Raw genomic sequence first — 23,021 nt, 5'->3', positions numbered from 1 at the left:
TTACCATAACGCTATTTATATAATAGCCTCAGATATGAGGTTTACATCTAATTGTTGTATAAGATGAATGAGTGAGTATGATACTGTTTGTATAATTGGGTAATATGATTGTGGACTGTTTAATGAAGAAAAATACAATTCCCTTTTGATTTGAACTAAATCAGAGGACCGCCTCTGAGCCCAGTTAGGGTCAGACATCCTGGGACAGCCCTCTTCTGCCATTCCGAATAAAACCAAACTTTGAGAAATTATTACCATTATGGGAGGACAAAGGTTGTAGAATCTTTTAACCATACCACGTGGTTAAACTCTTAAACTATCGATACCGACAGAATAAGAACTAGTCTTTGATACTACTTACTAGTCTGCAGCTAGGAATTCGGTATCATTGAACGCGAAGAACGACAACCGCCGAAACATCCATTCTATAACGAATGTCACTTTGAACTATCCCCTCTAACCAAGACAGAGAGAGAGAGGGACGGACAATTCTACAAAAGAAAGACTTTTCACCACTGAGCATAAATATATATATATATTGGTTGCAATTGTTCCCGAATGAGTGAGCGTTCATGTGTAAAGGATTAGCATTTTAATTGTTATAATTAACTCTGTAGTGACTTCTTGGTAAAACCCCCCTTTTGTCAAACAAGCCTCCATGTCGGGTCAGCCCACTAGGGCACATTATATCATTTCATGTAACCACATATTTACTGTTTGTTTGTTTATGCATTTCTATGAATTACTTAGTTTGTAATAAATCAATTATTTAAGACAATTGATGTATGGATGACTCATAGTGAAGACTGGGTTCGTGCAGATAACCAACAATTTACGACGTTTGGAATGAGACTAACGTGAGGTAAAGTAAATAAATCATTCATCAGAAGACTATTGATCAGGTATGAAAATATCTGAAAGGTTATATTGGGAAATTATAACTTTGTAATCTGAATAATTTCCTTGGCGCCCCAACTTCCTAGTTAATTACAGTTACATGATTATTCAGTTTAATCCAGTAACTAATTACAGAGAATCTTTGATAAAAACTAAGTCTACTCAGTTTAATGATAGTAAAGACACAACAACCTGAACATGACCTGGCTGACCTGAACCAAAAGTTACTCAAAGGATCTTATGATATAGGGTCTAGATATGGTTTTAGTTTGTTTCTAATTGTAGGCCTTTAGCACTTAAGTTAATGAAGTATTTTATTGTTTATCTTGTCTTTGTTTTTTTTTAAAGCTCTACCTCACTGCTTTATCACATGGCCACATTCACGTGTTCCAATGTGAATTCTTTAAGAGATGGGTGGGTCTAAGGCTTCAGAGGGTGTGAATGAGTCAATAAAGAACAGCACTGTAGCTGTTCAATGTGAAAGGTTATCTTTAGTATACAACAATAGGCAATGTGTCACGCCCTGGTCAAAGTATTTTGTGTTTTCTTTATTATTTTGGTCAGGCCAGGGTGTGACATGGGTTTATTTATGTGGTGTGTTTTGTCTTGGGGTTTTCGTAGGTATTGGGATTGTGGTTTAGTGGGGTTCTCTAGCAAAATCTATGGCTGTCTGAATTGGTTCTCAATCAGAGGCAGGTGATTATCGTTGTCTCTGATTGGGAGCCATATTTACAGTGCCTTGCGAAAGTATTCGGCCCCCTTGAACTTTGCGACCTTTTGCCACATTTCAGGCTTCAAACATAAAGATATAAAACTGTATTTTTTTGTGAAGAATCAACAACAAGTGGGACACAATCATGAAGTGGAACGACATTTATTGGATATTTCAAACTTTTTTAACAAATCAAAAACTGAAAAATTGGCCGTGCAAAATTATTCAGCCCCTTTACTTTCAGTGCAGCAAACTCTCTCCAGAAGTTCAGTGAGGATCTCTGAATCATCCAATGTTGACCTAAATGACTAATGATGATAAATACAATCCACCTGTGTGGAATCAAGTCTCCGTATAAATGCACCTGCACTGTGATCTGCACTCTCAGAGGTCCGTTAAAAGCGCAGAGAGCATCATGAAGAACAAGGAACACACCGGGCAGGTCCGAGATACTGTTGTGAAGAAGTTTAAAGCCGGATTTGGATACAAAAATATTTCCCAAGCTTTAAACATCCCAAGGAGCACTGTGCAAGCGATAATATTGAAATGGAAGGAGTATCAGACCACTGCAAATCTACCAAGACCTGGCCGTCCCTCTAAACTTTCAGCTCATACAAGGAGAAGACTGATCAGAGATGCAGCCAAGAGGCCCATGATCACTCTGGATGAACTGCAGAGATCTACAGCTGAGGTGGGAGACTCTGTCCATAGGACAACAATCAGTCGTATATTGCACAAATCTGGCCTTTATGGAAGAGTGGCTAGAAGAAAGCCATTTCTTAAAGATATCCATAAAAAGTGTCGTTTAAAGTTTGCCACAAGCCACCTGGGACACACCAAACATGTGGAAGAAGGTGCTCTGGTCAGATGAAACCAAAATTGAACTTTTTGGCAACAATGCAAAACGTTATGTTTGGCGTAAAAGCAACACAGCTGAACACACCATCCCCACTGTCAAACATGGTGGTGGCAGCATCATGGTTTGGGCCTGCTTTTCTTCAGCAGAAAGATGGTTAAGATGGTTAAAATTGATGGGAAAAAAATTGATGGGAAGATGGATGGAGCCAAATACAGGACCATTCTGGAAGAAAACCTGATGGAGTCTGCAAAAGACCTGAGACTGGGACGGAGATTTGTCTTCCAACAAGACAATGATCCAAAACATAAAGCAAAATCTACAATGGAATGGTTCAAAAATAAACATATCCAGGTGTTAGAATGGCCAAGTCAAAGTCCAGACCTGAATCGAGAATCTGTGGAAAGAACTGAAAACTGCTGTTCACAAATGCTCTCCATCCAACCTCACTGAGCTCGAGCTGTTTTGCAAGGAGGAATGGGAAAAAATGTCAGTCTCTCGATGTGCAAAACTGATAGAGACATACCCCAAGTGACTTACAGCTGTAATCGCAGCAAAAGGTGGCGCTACAAAGTATTAACTTAAGGGGGCTGAATAATTTTGCACGCCCAATTTTTCAGTTTTTGATTTGTTAAAAAAGTTTGAAATATCCAATAAATGTCGATCCACTTCATGATTGTGTCCCACTTGTTGATTCTTCACAAAAAAAGTACAGTTTTATATCTTCATGTTTGAATCCTGAAATGTGGCAAAAGGTCGCAAAGTTCAAGGGGGCCGAATACTTTCGCAAGGCACTGTAGTCAGTCATATTCTTTGAGTGTTTCGTGGGTGATTGTTCCTGTCTCTGTGTTTGTTGTCACCAGATAGGCTGTATAGGTTTTCACGGTCCGTTTCTTGTTTTTGTATTATCGTGTTTATTCGTTAATTAAACATGTATCAAAATTACCACGCGGCATTTTGGTCCGACTCTCCTTCTACCGAAGAAAACCGTAACACAATGTAATACTGTAAATGGTTTGCCTAATGGGGTCACTTTCTGAGATAAATGTTCAGAGAAACAATTTAGGCAATTTGGTGAAAGTATTCATTTTCCAAATGTGTTTCCCAAGGATTAATGTAGAGTAAGTGTGAAAATGGCACAATGTTAGCATTCCTTTATCTCCTAAATGGGATTATATGTTCATCAACTTTTAAAGCGGCATTACTTCCCCATGTTTCCTGCAACTACAGTGCATGCTATGCCATTTTGAAGCTCTGAGTCTGTACTTTTATCCAATGTACAAAACACCATTTCAAATGTCGGAACATGAGACGGTGGGTCACAGATGTTGTTATTCTTTCCATTGAATATAGGAGATGGAGACCAATGAATGAATCGTGAATCGGTTACAAGGTCCCTGCTGAGATCTCGCTGTGAGACAAAGATCCATGCGACGGTTGGATGCCACCCCATATAGTGCCTTTCTGCCAGGTCACCCCAAGGCCCTGTCCTATTACAACCTGCTCCAACCTGAACCACACGTGACATCAGGGCTGTTGTGATGGGACTGCAGGGAACATCACAGCAGTAATTTTTTTTCTCCCTCTTCTCCTCATCCCTCTCTATCCCCCACTCTAAAGAGACTGCATCTGTGCACTGTGAACCAGGAAATAGATGCCCATGTAAATAAAAAATACTGAGGTATCTGAGATCGGTGATATTGATATGTGATAGAAGGAATAGCTGCACATGGTTTAGGGGGTGGCTATTTCCACCTTCCACCTTTTCTGCACAATGCATGATTTGGGCATCATGATGTCAAAAAAAATGCAAATAGTCTGGGTAGCCATTTGATTAGCTGTTCAGTGTTATGGCTTGGGGGTAGAGGCTGTTAAAAAGTATTTTGGACCTAGACTTGGCACTCTGGTACTACTTGCTGTGCAGTAGCAGAGAGAACCGTCTATGACTAGGGTGGCTAGAGTATTTGACCATTTTTAGGGCCTTCCTCTGACACCGCCTGGTATAGAGGTCCTGGATTGCAGGCCCCAGTGATGTACTAGGACGTAAGCACTACACTCTAAACATTCAATCATTTGAACATCCCACAACTTGTAATAGATTCAAAGAGTAAGCCTTCCCACATGGCTGGAGTCCCCTCTTTCAGGAACAGGTGTGGTTGTCAATTATTACACCTCGCACCGCCTTGTCATAGATCCTCCCTCTGCTTTTAATCATGTCACATCTGTCCCAGGGCAACACACTGATAAAAAGCTGATTTCCCATAGGAGGAACACTGCCTTTGGCAGCTGCTCACCCGTCACAGACACAGTAGCACAAACACTCGGATGTGGGCAGGAGGCTCAGTGTTGGAGCAGCACCCTGCATTCACCAATCTGCCTCACTAACAAGCTATTGAATGGTTGGAACTCGCAATGGGCCATGAGGGCTGTATGAATTTCTACTAATCCTCTTATCAGGGAAATTTTGTTGACCACATAGAATAAACATGTCTAACACACACAGGATAGGTGCAGTGAAATGCACTTATCCGGTGCATTTCACTGCACCATTTCATACACTCTTCCAGTGTATGTTCACTGCACCTATCCGGTGTATGCTATGTACTTACTATTGGGTCAGCTATGGTAGTACAATGCCCCTGGAGCAAATTATGCTTAAGTGCCTTGCTCGAGGGCACATAGACAGATTTTTCACCTTGAGGCTCAGGAATTCGAGCTAGTGACCTTTCGGTTACTGGCCCAATGCTCTAACCGCTAAGCTACCTTCTGCCCCTACAACTGACATCTCAAAAAGAGCCAAGAGATACACAGCTAAGATTCTGTAACAACAATAGTGTTACTTTCAGCCCCAAGGACAGCACTCATAGGGCTCAGCCAGTCTATGGTTGAGTTCCTGCCCGACTACATTGCAGACTTCTGCCAGATCTTACAATGACGGGATCTATTCGGACAGGAACGCGTCCATTCAGCACCATAGACAGTGCTAACACGACTCAGCCAGTGTCGCCCATTCAGCACCATGGACAGTGGTAACACGACAGTGCCAGTTTAGCCCATTCAGCACCATGGACAGTGCTAACGCGACTCTGCCAGTGTAGCCCATTCAGATCCATGGACAGTGCTAAGGCGACTCTGCCAGTGTAGCCCATTCAGCTCCATAGACAGGGCAGATGACAGAGAGAGCGAGCGCAGAGCGTGCTGGCTGCTGTAGAGAGGCCAGGCTCATTGAGGTGTGGGCAGTGGTGGATAAAGTAGTTAGCTGTCATACATTAGTAGAAGTAAAGATACCTTAATAGAAAATGACTCAAGTAAATGTATGGAGGAAAAAAATGTATATTTTCTTTAAGAATGTAGTGGAGCAAAAGTCAAATCTGTCAAAAAAATATGAATAGTAAAGTACAGATACCTCAGAAAACTACTTAAGTAGTACTAGTTACTTTACACCACTGGGCGTGGGGAAGGTGGGCAGCTGGCCAAGATTAGTGCAACATGGTGGACCAACTTGTGTGCATGATACTTAATGCCCCAACTCCAGGGCTCTCCATCTCTCATGTGCCAAACAACCCTGTTGGATAATTAAGTTAAGCAACAACTTTACAACAAGCTGCTAAACTAAATAATCAACATACAAATATGTAAATTCAATGGCTACAACAGCGAATGGACATAACCTTCCAACAATCCCAAATCACTAGCCTTTAGCACTGCATGCTAACTAAGTACCATAATCGGTCACAGCTGGGGGGAGGCTAATTTCAATTGAGTAATAATCTAGCAGTCAGTTGGGTTCAGATAATTTACTCTAGGAAGGGTTCCAGCTCTTCACTTTCTCGTAAGCCAAGCTTTTTTTTGTCGGTCCTCAACTGATCAAATCAAATGATCCTTTAGCTTGACATTTAACTTTTTGTTCCACAAATCTCTTGGCAAAGAGGGGTTGTTTTCACATGTCACTATCTCCAATAATCCCAACATTTATCTCTGTCCCGACTCCCCTGCTCCCTAAGGGCTAAACAGCTCCATTACACACTAGGTGGATTTTCAATAGCACAACATCTGTTTTTTTTCTCTCCATGTAACAGTATTATGGGTACATCAGGTCTACCCAATACGTTGTCATGACTGTCCAGTTCTAACAAACTGTGTAAATGATGAGTAAAGAAATGAACATAGCAGACCAGAAAAACGTCAAGCTGCAGCTGCAAGTTTAAAGTGGTCTGAACTTACGTCCCTGAGGAAAATCAAACCAGGAAGTGGCTTCTATTTTGAATACTCCATGTTCCATAGCCTGCCTTTGCTCCATTTAAAGGGATATCAACCAGATTCCATTTCCTATCGCTTCCTCAAGGTGTCAACAGTCTTTAGACATAGTTTTAGGCTTTTATTTAGAGAAATGAGCGAGAAAGATAACATTGCGTCATTGTATGGCCGGGTGCCAGCAGCGTTTTGTTGGCGCAACAGAGTTTGGGCAGCCATTGCCTTTCCCCCTCCTACTGCAAAAGACAGTTGCGGTTGATATATTATCGATTATATATTTTAAAAACAACCTGAGGATTGATTATAAAAAAACATTTGACATGTTTCTGTGGACATTACGGATACTATTTGGAAATGTCTGCGTTTTCGTGACCGCTCTTTCCTGTGGATTTCTGAACATAACGCGCCAAACAAACGGAGGTATTTTGGATAATCCGAAGATCATCAAAGGTAAACGATTAATTTGATTGCTTTTCTGATTTTCGTGACCAAGCTACTTTATGCTAGGTGTTCATAATGTTTTGTCGAGCGATCGATAAACTTACACAAACGCTTGGATTGCTTTGGCTGTAAAGCATATTTTCAAAATCTGACACGACAGGTGGATTAACAAAAGGCTAAGCTGTGTTTTGCTATATTGCACTTGTGATTTAATTAATATAAATATTTGTATTAATATTATTTGAATGTGGCGCTATGCAATTCAGCAGTTGTTGATGACAATTATCCCGCTAAAGGGATGGGTAGCGTCAAGAAGTTAAGGAGGACCATTATACTACTCTGCTCAAACCATCGTATTATGCTACTCTCATCACCCCACTGGGAACCATCAACACGCTTGGCTAGCCTATCTTCAAAGAAGCATCTTCAAGAAGGAAAGGGAAGGAAAATAAACTCTGTAGTTCTGACTACACGACAAGTCACCGGACACTGGACAACTACAGAGAAGAACAACAGTAGAAGACTTGTTGGAACCCTTGTGAACCCAACTCCCTTCCCAAGGCGGCCCTGTCCCCCGAAAGAGATCCGGTGAACCAAGGCATTTCACGTAAATACATTCATGATTTCTTACTCAAAGTGGGCGGCAGTTCGTGTGCAAAGTATATGGTCACTGTCGGTGAGAGTAGTTTCTGAGAGTACCAATGTTAAATGTCTATGTCCCCTTCTCTCCCTCCCTCTCCATGTCTTTTGTAACAAGCAGCCACGTTGTTGTCATTCTGCTAGGGACCTGTTTTTAACGTATTAAGTGTATAGGTTTATTATTTAATTAGCTAGTAAGTAAAACATTTAACTCATTTGTGTAGTACTGAATAATAAGTAAGGCTCTGTTTTTTTGAAGATAAAAGGAGGTTACGACTGTTCAGACCGATGATATGATACGAGGTTAAGATTAATAAGTTGACTGTTTATAGATGTGAAAGGTAAAGACATTTTAGAGTTTAATTCAGGAGATGGTAACTCTTTAAAGAACCGCTCTCGTGGTGCCCCAGATGCTAACGGTTAATTGTTACATGATTAATTTAATCGGTCAACAATTAAACATAGTTAGGTAATTAGATAAATAACAGTCTTCAGATTGATGTTAAAGTCAAGTCATGACATATTGGTGCCCCATGTGATGCATCTAAGACAAAATTAAGCCCTACTGTTGAATTCAGTCTACAGGAACTGTGTAGCAATTTACGGTACACCCAAAAGAGCAGTAGGCAGGATTGTCGTTGAGTGGTGTGTGCTTCCTGCACATGCAACCCAGTTAGCAGGGAGAGATTGACTCCGGTGTTGTATACCTGACAAAGGGTCAGATTGTGTAGGGTGAATTATTCATTTCCAGAGCTAAGACATACGGGTCAGCCGATTAAGGAAATTTGAGAAGATATATTTGTTTGGTTATTATCACTCTGTCTCTTGCGCTAAGTAACGGCTAGATTTGCATTCGAAGCTAAGCTAACAGAGAAAAGTCATTCTCCTTTGTTTACAGAGGAAAATCCCATGCATTGGTTGACAGAAGTCCTGCCTTTGCTGGAATCCCGGGTGATTCAGCTTTCAGGGGTAAGGGACCCCTTGTGGTGAAGAATCAGCAGCAATTTTTCAGAATCAGCAGCAATCCAATGTGAGGGCAAAATGTCTTCTCACATCTATAACAACTGGTTAAACTTTACAATATCCAACCAATCTCAACTGATTGGATATCGTTGTCCCATTCGATTTATCAAGGAAGTTAAATTGCCAAACAAACCTTTTTACCAGGTTGCTCATTCGGATAAGGACCAAATTAATGTGTTCCAACCAATGAGGCCTTTTAAACTTGTAAATCTTAACCTAGATACAGCGATGCTTTCAGGTTAATGAAAGTTTAATTCCCAGATAGCAAGCTATCAGAGGGGGTGCCCCCCCACCCCCATTCCCCTGCTAATAATTGAACCCTCACCCACGGAAAGATTGATCGCTGACCTCAGCAGCGACGCAAACCCAAACTATGCAGAATGGCTGAGAAAGTTAGATCACAATGCCACAAGCGACAGACGCCCTCCAAAATAGCACTCACTCCAGTGAGAGGGTGCGTCATCGGGGATAGGAGTGGTGAGAGATGAAGCACAACAATGGTATCCACCATGATACCACGGTACCAATAACCACCGCGGTCAAAATAACTATAAAGAACGTCACCAGCGAAGCGAATACCGATACAATCAACCTGGCCGCTACGTTCCTGCACCCAACCCACACAATGGTAACAAAGGGTTCCATGGCAATAAAAACGTAAACCGATGCTCTCTAGAAGTTATGCTAAGAGAAGTACAAAAGCGCCCACAATTTGAGAAAGAGGAAAAAGATAAGTCACCATGACTTGGCGTGGAATTGCCGAAATTAACACCATTAGCGAGGACATAAACGATCAAATTAACCCCGTTCTCACTCTAAACCCTATTCACTCTAAACTCTATAGATCAAGAAACAAGCCCACGGGCTTTGACTCTAGACCCAAATACAAATGTTGTGACGCACAAGGTAAACCACATCACAATAGCCAATTACACTCAAACTCTGATAAATCGATCTGTTTTCACCATGAACACGAATGACACATCACGCCGTTGCGAACAATCCCTCCACTTTGTGGGGAATATGACCGCAAAACGCAACTCTGAAAGTCGCTACCTGGAAACAGTCCTGGAAGACTGTTTAAACTGTGATGCGCTAATTGATTCAGGCTCTACAATATCGCTCATCTCTCAAACATTGTTCAATGATCTCAAAAGGGCCGTGTACCCTGCTAAACGTTGGTTAAAAACGTAACGATGCGACACTACACTTCCGAGGTTTCACTCAGACTACCTCGCCTCTTCACAATGCGGCTCATGCTGGAACAACTCTACCAAATCACATGGCTTGTTCATCCTGTGCATGTTGCTAAATTGTATGTTTAGCAACTGTTACTGCTAAATTGTAATTACCTCGCCACTATTGGCCTATTTATTGCCTTACCTCCTTACTTAATTTGCACACACTGTATACAGTATTTCTATTGTGTCATTGACTGTACGTTTCTTTGTCCCATGTGTAACATCTGTGTCGTTGTTTTTGTCGCACTGCTTCGCTTTTTCTTGGCCAGGTCGCAGTTGTAAATGATAACTTGTTTTCAACTGGCCTACCCGGTTAAATAAAGGTGAAATAAATAAAATATAATACCAGCCTCAAAACTGAACACCTGCTACTCGGGACAGACTGATGGATTGGAAAAACAACCAATTGTGGTCACAAGTAACCATGCCATTCTCCACTGACCACACTGTCTTCTCCTAACGCTGGCTGCAACACAGTCATCCATCAGGAGTATCTGTTGACAGGATCCCTTGGAAAAAAGACATTTCGATACCCCTCATTACGATATCTCGTCAAATTCAATCAGCAACCCTCCCCCCCACCGAAAAAAAATGGGGTAACAATAATCATTCCTTGCCATGCGTAGTCTCAACTACAATGCAACTAGTAAAATGCTCTAATCATGTGTTCCGGTAGGATAACATTATGGAATAAATCTGTAGGATAGCTGGTCCCCTTTGGGTACCAGTACCAATGCCATCAACAGTCAGTCCAGCCACAGTCAGTAAGAAGGTTAGAGACCTTGAGTCGAATTGACCTCGAACAAGTCGAATTGCCCTTGATAACAGCGACAGATGAGTTAGTAGTCACTCAGATTGGGAAAAGGGAATCTCCAAAACAGTCTTCTGATGGTTAACACACATGCGGCTAATACAAATAACCCTCCAATCAGGAGGAAAGTTATTAGAAGTCATGAACCATGATCACACCGCATATGACCGGTTCAGTGATAACATGGCCCCCGTGGATAACATGGCTATGAAAGTCATACCTATCGCCACTACAATGGCGTAAGACACATTGACTTGTAGTAAAACCACTACAGGGCCCCTTGGCATATGGCTTGAGGTCGGCACCGATTCCTACTGACACAAGGTCATTGACATGGAAATGATCTGATGACGTCAGACTCAATCTGCCCAGGTTGCAGCCTACCAGGATACTTGGTTTTCTTACCCTTGTGTGTTTGTGCAAGCATAAATGCACATGCACAATACTAGGATCACTTAAGGGTCCGAGCAAAATACCAGTCTTGGTAAAGTAGAAAATAGACCCTGAAGCCCCTTTACCTCTTCAGCTACATTAATCAACCGTTTCTCACCAGAGGTCCATAGGTCCCCCCTGTAGACTGTCCGAAGCTAGTGCCTTACAACTGTAGCCTTGTCATGTAGTTAGCAACTTAGGGTAGTTACCTAAACAACACACTGCTAAGTAGGATCGCCCTAGATATGACATTTGACAAAATGGCATGATAGAGTAATTTGCCAACACCGTAGAAGTGTATAGAATAGAGTCCAATTAGATGATTAAGGTGTGGTAACTATATTTTGTATATTTTTTGGTTTGTGCTTTTATTATTTTCTTTGACACTTAAGAAGTGATACCGCCACAAACAAGTTCCCATACAACCATCACTTAGGGCAACAACGGTGCTCATTTGGGGAAGAAATATAATGATGTATTGCATAAGTGTTGTGTGTTATTAATGTCTGTCTAAGTTAATTCCCAGATCCACCAGCCTGGACAACCGGACGACGGGTCTGGAACGACGATCGCCAACCAGGACATCCCGTGGCCATTCTTGTTGGGGTCTGCAGCTTGTGAAATCTTACCAGGTTAAACCACCAGAGAGAGACTGTCACGATGATTCACAAACCAGGACATCCCGTGGTCATTCTTGTGGATGAGTTACAGAATCCTTCCAAGATTGAACCCACCAGAGGGGGACTGTCATGACTGTCCAAAAGAATCCAAATAGGTCGGATCAGGTTTGCAATGAATAACTTCACTCAGACCCTCTCTCACGCGCAGAGGGGGGGGGGGAGGAGGAAATAACTAGACGGGATTAACAACTCATGTCCTGTCATAAATCAAGGGGAGAAGATTCAGGTCTCCCTATCCAATATTCAGCAAAGGAATGTCGTTTGTTTCCAAGATAATTTTCCTGCCGCATCTCTAACACTTTCAAAAGTGAATACTGGAACAATATGTCTAACTGTCACACCCTGATCTGTTTCACCTGTTTTTGTGCTCGTCTCCAACCCGTCCAGGTGTCGCCTATCTTTCCTATTATCCCCAGTGTAATTATACATGTGTTCTCTGTTGCCAGTTAGTTTTGTTTCGTCAAGCATACCAGCATTTTGTCCCGTGCTCCTGTCTGTCTCTAGTTCCTGATTTCTAGCTTTCCCGGTTTTGACCATTCTGCCTGCCCTGAGCCTGAAGCCTGCCTGTCATTCCGCACCTTGCCATGCCACCCTGGATTACTGACCTCTGCCTGCCCTTGACCTGTCATTTGCCTGCCCCCCCTGTTCGAGTACTAAACTTTTGTTACTTCGAAACTGTCTGCATCTGGGTATCTCCTGAGCCTTGACACTAACATAGAATGTGGGGAATGGTCAGAGGTGATCTATAGAACACCTATGTCATTTTCTTTGTTATTTTGTGATGTCACAAACATTTTTAAGAAGGAAATACTGTAACTTGGAAAGTGTAATATGCAGCTTTTCAGTAGGAAGTTCCAATCACACCCAAATGGCCATCAAACTCCTTTCATTCATCATGCTCATCCTGACAGAGAGGGCTCTGAGCCCAACTGCTGCGTCATCAGCCAAGGGGATACCAGGTGGCAACTCTTTGCTCTGTGACTAACCACGGCCTACTGTATGTCAGCAAATGAATCACCCAACCCTTCGCTGGGAATAATCAATACACTCCTCACACACACACTCAGACAAGGCCCTCCACTCAGACATCACCACTGGCACACACACCCGCCACACACACCCGCCACACACACACACGCGCACGCACGCACGCACGCACACACACGTGCACCCACGCACACAAACACACACACACACACACACACACACACACACACACACACACACACACACACACACACACACACACACACACACACACACACACACACACACACACACACACACACACACACACACACGCAGCCCTCCATCAGTCAGCAGCTCCTGCCTGCAGACCCTTGTGGGTCCAACCCTAGACTCTGTGGCTGTGTGACTAATGGCTTACAATGGGGAAACCCGCCTGTGGCGCCGAAACTGCAGCAAGTTAAGTACTGGAGGAAATACGAGACATGCTGCATATCATATATTCTGTACTTGCATTCATCCTATCATCCAGTGCTCTCTCTCTCTGAGAGGGGGATAACTTGAAGCCAATAGCTTATAGCTCAACACAGTGCTGCTCTTGCACCTCCTGAACGCTGTCACATTCATGACCAATTGGATTAGATGTTGTTGTTGGTAATTTAGTTACGGCAGAAACCCTCTCCATGAGGGACAACAATGACGAGAGGCTAAATTGTTATGGAGGCCATCATGCTATATTAGACACAGCTTTGATCGAGCACTAATCATTATTTGACATGATTCCCTTCTTCCTCAGAATGAAGGTATGACGTTTTGTTGAATAACCTGGGAATGTAATCTATGAGGGAGTTTACAATCTCTCTCAAGCTCATACCATCTCTGTCTCTTTATAGGTAACAAATAAACAATACAAGGCAATAAGCCAAAAAAGGATCTATACAAATGCTGTTTCAAATGGTCTGAATTTCATTAAATCTACTGCAGAGTCCTTAACACACACTGTTCATAGTCTACAGTGACAATGCTGGCGGTGACTCTAAAATCAACAGTATAACTGTAAACAGCGGTGTTGTAGAAACAAACACGCAGTACCCCTGGGGAACAAGCTACTCTTACCACCATCTGGGTCAGCTATGTTTGGGCTCGGACTCAAACAGGGACATATTACACCTGACTTAAAGACTTCTTTAGAAAATAGCACACACTTAGCTATCGTTTTGCCAAGCATCCGGTATCCTAGTGTTGAACAGAGAGGGTGACATTGCAAATGTGCACTGTGAAAGTCAAATGGTTCAAATGGAATGAATAATTCATTTAGACGAAATAGTCTAATGAGCCAGAGCATTTCACAGCGTGACGTACTGCCGTTACAATCTCTGCCCTCTGCTGTTTTAATGAGCAAACACCGGTGTTATTTCTCCCCTGCCAATCCAGATGCATGGTAAATACTTTTCTGGCACAAATCATAGATATCATGAGAAATAGGTGCCATATGTCTTTTTCTATGGAAATGGACACACATTTGATCAATTAACACAGTCTTTCTAAGCCCCTTAATTAGTCCTCCAAATCTCCAGCAAGAGCATTTTCAGGATTCTGTTTCTACACAGTGAACCTCAGGATATCAGCTCATTCCAAGCCTTGGCTCAAAACCATGGATGGGACACTTTGATGGAGATGAGAGCCACACAAAATCAGAACTCATGAGGGGACACATTGGCTCGATGCTCTGTGTACCCACATCTATACCCCACACAGTCAGAGCCGGTCCTAACCTTTTGGGCATACTAAGTGAAATTTGACAGTGGAGAGAATAAATTGTTTTAGAGTTCATTTTCTGCAATTCTACACATTTTATCATGGGGCGCAGAGAAAAAGTTGCAGTTTTAAAACACATTTTCTGCAATTCTACACATTTTGCCATAGTGTGGATATAAATGTTTTAATATATGATATCTGAGTGAGAGTCACTAACAAAATCAATGGGGGTAAAACATTTTTTAGCTGACATGGGCTAATTGATTGACTGTCAGTGACAGTCAAAACTGTTGATGCACAAACACATTTTGAAATCGCATCTGTACATTCTACTATTCTAAATCTCAACAGTCAGTTGAGACCCCGACTGAGTTCACACATAAAAAAACAACAACATTATTCAGTTTTTGGAAATTGATGCGGGCCGCGGGTCGCCGGTTACCCATCCCTCTTCATAAAAAAGGGGACCCTCATCCTCTAACCTAACCCCACAGTACTACAGACAGTGCTCTTAGCCCCCCCCACCCCCATCCCTCTTCATAAAAAAGGGGATCCTCATCCTCTACCCTAACCCCACAGTACTACAGACAGTGCTCTTAGCCCCCCCACCCCCCTTCATAAAAAGGGGACCCTCATCCTCTACCCTAACCCCACAGTACTACAGACAGTGCTCTTAGCCCCCCCCCCATCCCGTTCTCACTATGTGTAGCTGCAGGTAGTCTCCCAGTCCGCTGGTGCTCTCCACTCGGACCAAGATGGCGTCTTTCTGCTGAGTACTGAAGCCCACAGCTAGCCGGTCTGCTCTGGTGCTCGGCCGCTCGTTGGGGGCCCAGGTGTACGTGATGAGGGCCCCTCCTCTCCCAAAGATATACGTGGTCCCAGCTGAGGGACAAATGGAGACAAACAAAAGCATTAGTAAGAGACAGAGGAAAGGGAGAGGAAATTGAGAGAGAAGGAGAAGGAGAAGGAGAAGGGGGAGACATTATTAAGGAGATAAGGTGTTAGAGAGTGTTCTATCACTTTCAGAATCTTGTTTTTCGTTGTTGTTGTTGTTCCCAGCAGACCTTGCCATCTTTACTGAGATTGTTCTTTGGTACCACTCATGCCAAATTTCAGATGCCTATTTTCTTGCCAAGTACACGACTGTGACAGCTCATTCCCTAACACAACCTATTATTCTCTCGGCAGAAACAACATGTCATAGCAAAACGTTATTCCCCTTAAGTTATGCCACACTGTCAGTTTCCATCACAGCGGAGGATGAACACTAAAACAGACACCGCCTATAATTACACAAACCTCACAGAATTGTTCGAATGCACTTGTGTGATTTGGATGGTGCTGATATTGTCCCGTCTGAACACTATCGCACAGAACTTGCACCACACCTGCGGTACCACTACCACGAGAGGTCGCGAGTTGAGCTGTCACTGATTCCATTGTGCATTAGATTGTGTAAACCTGCCAGTATTGCAGAGTGGTTGAGGTGCCACCATGTCTAAACATGCCAGCGGAACTGTAAACACAAGACCACCGGGTTGCAGTATGCTGCAGTAGTATGCCTTGCCCTGCCCAGGGAGTTAACACGTTGCATTTTGGGGGGTTTCTGTAACTAATCAGAACATCTGCCATATTATTTTAACTTGATCTCCCACTTCCCTGTAAGGTGGAACTGAGAAAAAAATATCATCTCTCATAGAAATCTATTCATATAACCTGAGATGGACAATGTATGTAAAGGTATGGAAGTTCGCTATGAATCCCACTGCATACCAATGTCAAGCTATGAATCCCTTAATGAGTCTCATACGCACAATCAACTTCACATCTCTAACAGCAAGCTAATCTCAGTTCATCCACTGTTGACCAAACATAACCTGGTTATCATGTCTTCCAAATATTTTCTACGGTCTTAATTAGCTTTATCAGAAGGTTGACAAGTCATATCTCAGGTATGAGGGCACCGGAGGTTGGCAGGTCTGTGCCCCCTGTCGTCCTGGCGCCGGTGGGCCTCACATGAGATAAGAGAGGAGATGAGGGGAATGATCTGGCAACCAGTCTCCCAGGCAGAGCAGCTTTTGGATGACAGCACACTGAACACCTGCTCTCCTGGAACCGGATAACTTGTTGCCAGTACTGCATGTGATGAAACAGTGACAACCACAGCTCACATGGCACACCGGGCTCACCCATTAAGTCACAGTGGGCAGGGGTGACGATGACCTCTCTTAGGAAGGAAGGGCATGATGGTCTTGCCTATATTCTAGGTTTTGTAACCCTGCATGGTTTGGGGAATTGGTTGGGTTGATGGGTTAAAAAAAAAGTGTGAAATGTCTTGCATGCTACTTGTAAACGAGAATATATCACACAACGACTATGGTGAGTAATAAGAAAATTGCATTCAGGTTGTACATTTTTCCAATATGAGCTGTAGTGGTGGTTGAATGATGTGCAGTTTCACGTGAGTACTTTCAATGATCTAACCTCATTCTGGGTCGTGGTTTTGTCTTAGATCAGGGATGGGCAACTTTGATGGGGGTGGTGGCCGTAAAAAAAAAAATGGAACTCATTATGAGGGGCTGCAGTGGCTCGTGGGTCTGCATACCCACATCCATACACCCTGCAATTTTGCACATTACATAACACCATGGGGCGTAGACAACATGTTGCCATTTTAAAGTAAGTTTCCTGCAATTCTATTGTGTGTATATTTCTTTGCGTTATTTGTAGCTTATTTTGTACATAACATTTCTGCCACTGTCTCTTATGACCGAAAAGAGCCTCTAGACATCAGTACAGCAACAACTCACCTCGTAGAGGACGAAAAATTGTTCTTTAACGAGTCGGACGTGAAGGATTTACTTCAGACACCCGATAGGGCCCTCATCCCCGTCATTTGCAGGAGAAAGAGACAGAGATGTCGGGGACGAAGGTCGGGTCCCTTGTAAGAATCCGACGGCGAGTGGGTAATCTGGCTTTACCAATCGGTCCTATTAGCCAACGTACAATCATTGGATAATAAAATAGACAAACTACGGTCACGTATATCCTACCAACGGGACATTAAAAACTGTGAATGTCTGAACGACGACATGAATTACATACAGCCGGCTGGTTTTACGCTGTATTGGCATTTGGTAAGACAAGGGGTGTATATTATATCTATGTATATTTGTAAACAACAGCTGTTGCACCGAAATCGAATGAAGTCTTGAGGTTTTGCTCGCCTTGAGGCAGAGTATCTCATGATAAGCTGTCGACCACACTATTTCCCAAGAGAGTTTTAATCTATATTCTTTGTTGCTGTCCATTTACCACCACAAACCGATGCTGGCACTAAGACCGCAATCAATGAGCTGTATAAGGCCATAAGCAAACAGGAAAACGCTCATCCAGAGGCGGCGCTCCTAGTGGCCAGGGACTTTAATGCAGGGAAACTTAAATCCGTTTTACCTCATTTCTACCAGAATGTTAAATGTGCAACCAGAGGGAGAAAAAAACTCTAGATCACCTTTACTCCACACACAGAGACACATACAAAGCTCTCCCTCACCCTCCATTTGGCAAATCTGACCATAATTCTATCCTTCTGATTCCTGCTTACAAGCAAACACAAAAGCAGGAAGCACCAGTGACTCAGTCAATAAAAAGTGGTCAGATGAAGCAGATGCTAAGCTGCAGGACTAGAACAGAATGGAATATGCTATGCTATATATGCTATATATGCTATAATATGCTATATGCTGCCAGAACAGAATGGAATATGTTCCGGGATTCTTTCGATGGCATTGAGGAGTACATCACATCAGTCACTGGCTTCATCAATAAGTGCATTGATGACGTCGTCCCCACAGTGACCGTACATACATACCCCAACCAGAAGCCATGGATAACAGGCAACATCCACACTTAGCTAAAGGGTAGAGCTGCCGCTTTCAAGGAGCTATAACCTCCGATGAAGCATCAAACAGGCAAAGCGTCAATACAGGACTAAGATTGAATCGTACCACACTGGCTCTGACGCTCATCGGATGTGGCAGGGCTTGCAAATTATTACAGACTACAAAGAGTAGCACAGCCACGAGCTGACCAGTGGCATGAGCCTACCAGACGAGCTAAATTACTTCTATGCTTCCTTCGAGGCATGCAACAGTGAAACATGCATGAGAGCATCAGGTGTTCCGGACGACTCTCCGTAGCCGATGCGAGTAAGACCTTTAAACAGGCCGCAGGGCCAGATAAACAGGCCACAGGGCCAGACGGATTACCAGGATGTGTACTCCGAGCATACGCTGACCAACTGGCAAGTGTCTTCACTGACATTTTCAACCTGTCCCTAACGGAGTCTGTAATACCAACACGTTTCAAGCAGACCACCATAGTGAAGTGCCCAAGAACACTAAGGTAACCTGCCTAAATGACCACCGAAAGTAGCACTCGCGTCTTTAGCGCGAGTGAAAACCTTAGTCTTTTTTAAATGTTTTGAATTAAAATGTTTAAAAAATATTTTACCCCCTTTTCATGGAATCCAATTGTTAGTAATTACTATTTTGTCTCATCGCTACAACTCCCGTACGGGCTCGGGAGAGACGAAGGTTGAAAGCCATGCGTCCTCCGAAACACAACCCAACCAAGCCACACTGCTTCTTAAAACAGCGTGCATCCAACCCGGAAGCCAGCCGCACCAATGTGTCGGAGGAAACACTGTGCACCTGGCGACCTTGGTTAGCGCGCACTGTGCCCGGCCCGCCACATGAGTCGCTGGTGCGCGATGAGACAAGGATATCCCTACCGGCCAAACCCTCGCTAACTCAGACGTCGCGGCAGAGCCTGGGCGTGAACCCAGAGTCTCTGGTGGCACATCTAGCGCTGCGATGCCCTAGACCACTGCGCCACCCGGGAGGCCTGAAGTGCTGGTCATGGCTCACATCAACACCATTATCCCGGAAACCATAGACCCACTCTAATTTGCATACCGCCCCAACAAATCAAATCTTATTGGTCACATACACATGGTTAGTAGATGTCATTGTGAGTGTAGGGAAATGCTTGTGCTTCTAGTTCCGACAGTGCAGTAATATCTAACAGTAATCTAAGAATTCCACAACAACTACCTAATACACACCAATCTAAGTAAAGGGATGGAATAAGAATATATACTTACAAATATATGGATGAGCGATGACCGAGCAGCATAGGCAAGATGCAATAGATGGTATAAAATACAGTATATATGAGATGAGTAATGAAAGGTATATAAACATTATTAAAGTGCCATTATTAAAGTGACTCGTGATTCATTTATGAAAGTGGCCAATGATTTAAAGTCTGTATGTAGGCAGCAACCTCTCTGTGTTCGTGACGGCTACCACAGATGATGCCATCTCTATTGCACTCCACATTGCTCTTTCCCACCTGGACAAAAGGAACACCTATGTGAGAATGCTATTCATTGACTACAGCTCAGCGCTCAACACCATAGTGCCCACAAAGCTCATCACTAAGCTAAGGACCCTGGGACTAAATACCACCCTCTGCAACTGGATCCTGGACTTCCTTACGGGACGCCCCTAGGACATCCGTCACACTGATCCTCAAAAAATCCTCAGAGGTGCGTGCTCAGTCCCCTCCTGTACCCCCTGTTCACTTATGACTGCATGAGCAGGCATGACTCCAACACCCTCATTAAGTTTGCCGATGAAACAACAGTGGTAGGCCTGATCACCGACAACGATGAAACAGCCTATAGGAAGGAGGTCAGGATAACAACCACTCCCTCAACGTGATCAAGACAAAGGAGACGATTGTGTACTACAGGAAAAGGAGCACCGATCACACCCCCATTCTCATTGATGGGGCTGGGGTGGAGCAGGTTGAGAGCTCCTTGGTGTCCACCTCACCAACAAACAATCATGGTCCAAACACACCAAGACAGTTGTGAAGAGGGCACGACAAAGACTATTCCCCCTCAGGAGACTGAAAAGATTTGGCATGGGTCCTCAGATCCTCAAAACATTCTACAGCTACATCATTGAGAGCATCCTGACTGGTTGCATCACTGCCTGGTATGGCAATTGCTCGGCCTCCGACCGCAAGGCACTACAGAGGGTATTGCGTACAGCTCAGTACATCACTGGGGCCAAGCTTCCTGCCATCCAGGATCTCTATACCAGGCGGTGTCAGAGGAAGGCACTAAACATTGTCAAAGACTCCAGCCACCCTAGTCATAGACTGCAAGCGGTACCGGAGGGCCAAGTCTTTTAACAGCTTCTACCTCCATAAGCCAAAAGACTCCTGAACAGCTAATCAAATGGCTTTCCAGACTATTTGCATGCCCCCCCCCGCCCCCCCCTTTTACGCTGCTGCTATTCTCTGTTTATTATCTATGCATAGCCACTTTAACTCTACCTACATGTACATATTACCTCAATTACCTTGACTAACCAGTGCCCCCGCACATTGACTCTGTACCGGTACCCCTTGTATACAGCCTCGCTACTGTTATTTTACTGTTGCTCTTTAATTATGTGTTACTTTAATTTTTTATTTGACACATATTTTTGTTAAAACTGCATTGTTGGTTAAGGGCTTGTAAGTAAGCATTTCACTGTAAGGTCTACATCTGTTGTATTCGGCGCATGTGACAAATACAATTTGATTTGATGATCAACGGGCCCCACCCCGGTTGGTAATTTGACCATGCTTACTGCAATTTCAGATAGCTGGCCACTAGACTAATCTACCAATTCCCCTAAAAATTGCTGCCATGGGCTAATGGAGTGACTGCTGATGAACAACCAAATTTCAAAATTGCACCTTGTGTATTTTACTACTCAACAGTAAGTTCAGACTCTTGAATGAGTACCAAAAAAAAAGACAAAAAAAAAAAAGAGTTGCCCATCCATGTCTTAGATCAAAGTGAGATGAAGAAGAAGAGAAGAAGATGAAGAGAAGATGAGAGGACCACCCTGCTGCCAGTGCCCTCCAGTAGAAGAAACACTATCACATGTGGGTCAGGTGAGCCTGTTCTGAAATGAATGGAGAGACCGACCCCAGGAGCAGCAATGTGATGCAGGCCTCACTGGAGAATGAGACCTTTTCGAGGCTCTTTTCCATTTCCTCACTGGCTAGTAGCCATGGACGCACTGTGGGTTGAGATAAAGACATGCAGTAGAGTATGTATGTAAGAGCGGTGTGTGCTATATTGAACAGCGTAGTCCCAGTGCCACTACTCATTCATTCCTGACATGTGATGATATGCCTGTGGTCTTGACAGGTCGAATAATAATCTTCCATTTCACAGCTCAGTTCCTAATGAATCAAAAATACATTATTTAAAAACGCATCAATATTTGAGATGTACAGAAAATGTATTGATTGAGTTCTGCTCCTCTGCATCCAGAAGGTTTAATTGAGAAATGATTGAAATTGTTCATCGTATTATTATTGTAAATGAGACAAACCACCGAGCAGGCGTCACCATGCACGCACACACATACATGCATCACGTGAGAGTGTCTTGCAAATGGTCCCGCATTAAAAACAGTAAACCTTTCAAGCATTCCTAAATCATTGAGCTGAGCCACACACATGGGGATTCCTGGCAGTGACATCCATGCCTCCTCCACACGGGCATGTGCGCACAGAGACGACAGGAAGTAGTATTAACCTCGCACATCTGTGAAGACGAAGCACACGCGGGACGATTTTCACTCCTTCTCAGCCTAAGGAAATGTCGGAAAAAAAAACGGAAATGGGTTTCAGTGCTTCCAGCTAATTCTGAAATGTGTTGAACGTACATTTTGCCTGTACCACAGGTCAATATCTGAAACAAACATTTAGGGCTGACTGAGAGACTTTTCAATTGGCAGTAGATTGCCAAACTGCATTTGAAGGGTGAAGTTATGCTATAGAAAGTCAATGTATTGGTATTACAATACGATGGACCTAAATGACGTAGGCTCCATTTGATAGAAGGTTTCATTTGGAACAGTAGTTAGACTACAGATTAGAACCATAACTCATATGTTCAAAGGAAAACCCTGCTTCAGATGTGACCTACTTCAGCAGGCAGACAAAAGGATGCCTTTAAAAATGTATTCCTTACACATCCCTCTGACATCATACTAGATTATTTAGGTGTCTGAGTGGCACACACAAAACATTTTTTGTTTGTTTGTTGATGAGATAGAAGCCTGATCAAATCTCGATATTTTCCACTCTGTACATACAGTCACGTGTGCGATATATACAAAGTTTTTCCTTCGTAAAGTTATTCTATTATTAATAAAAATAAAAATAAATAGATGCC

At 43.2% G+C, this 23,021-nt stretch overlaps 1 protein-coding gene across 2 annotated transcripts in view; it reads right to left on the bottom strand.

The window, feature by feature from the left end:
• LOC110533130 (neurexin-2) overlaps positions 1-23,021 on the bottom strand; it is a 442,565-nt gene that overhangs the window by 27,251 nt on the left and 392,293 nt on the right. For both annotated transcript variants that reach the window (XM_036933224.2, XM_090186900.1), the window contains exon 16: positions 15,411-15,592. In XM_036933224.2, the coding sequence (XP_036789119.2) occupies positions 15,411-15,592 (182 nt within the window). The remainder of the gene's footprint in view (positions 1-15,410; positions 15,593-23,021) is intronic.

This window comes from Oncorhynchus mykiss, chromosome 10, assembly GCF_057628025.1.
Source record: "Oncorhynchus mykiss isolate SJ-2025 chromosome 10, ASM5762802v1, whole genome shotgun sequence".
Classification (NCBI taxonomy): domain Eukaryota; kingdom Metazoa; phylum Chordata; class Actinopteri; order Salmoniformes; family Salmonidae; genus Oncorhynchus; species Oncorhynchus mykiss.
Note: the sequence above shows the minus strand (reverse complement) of the source record. Positions and strands in the feature narration are given on the sequence as shown.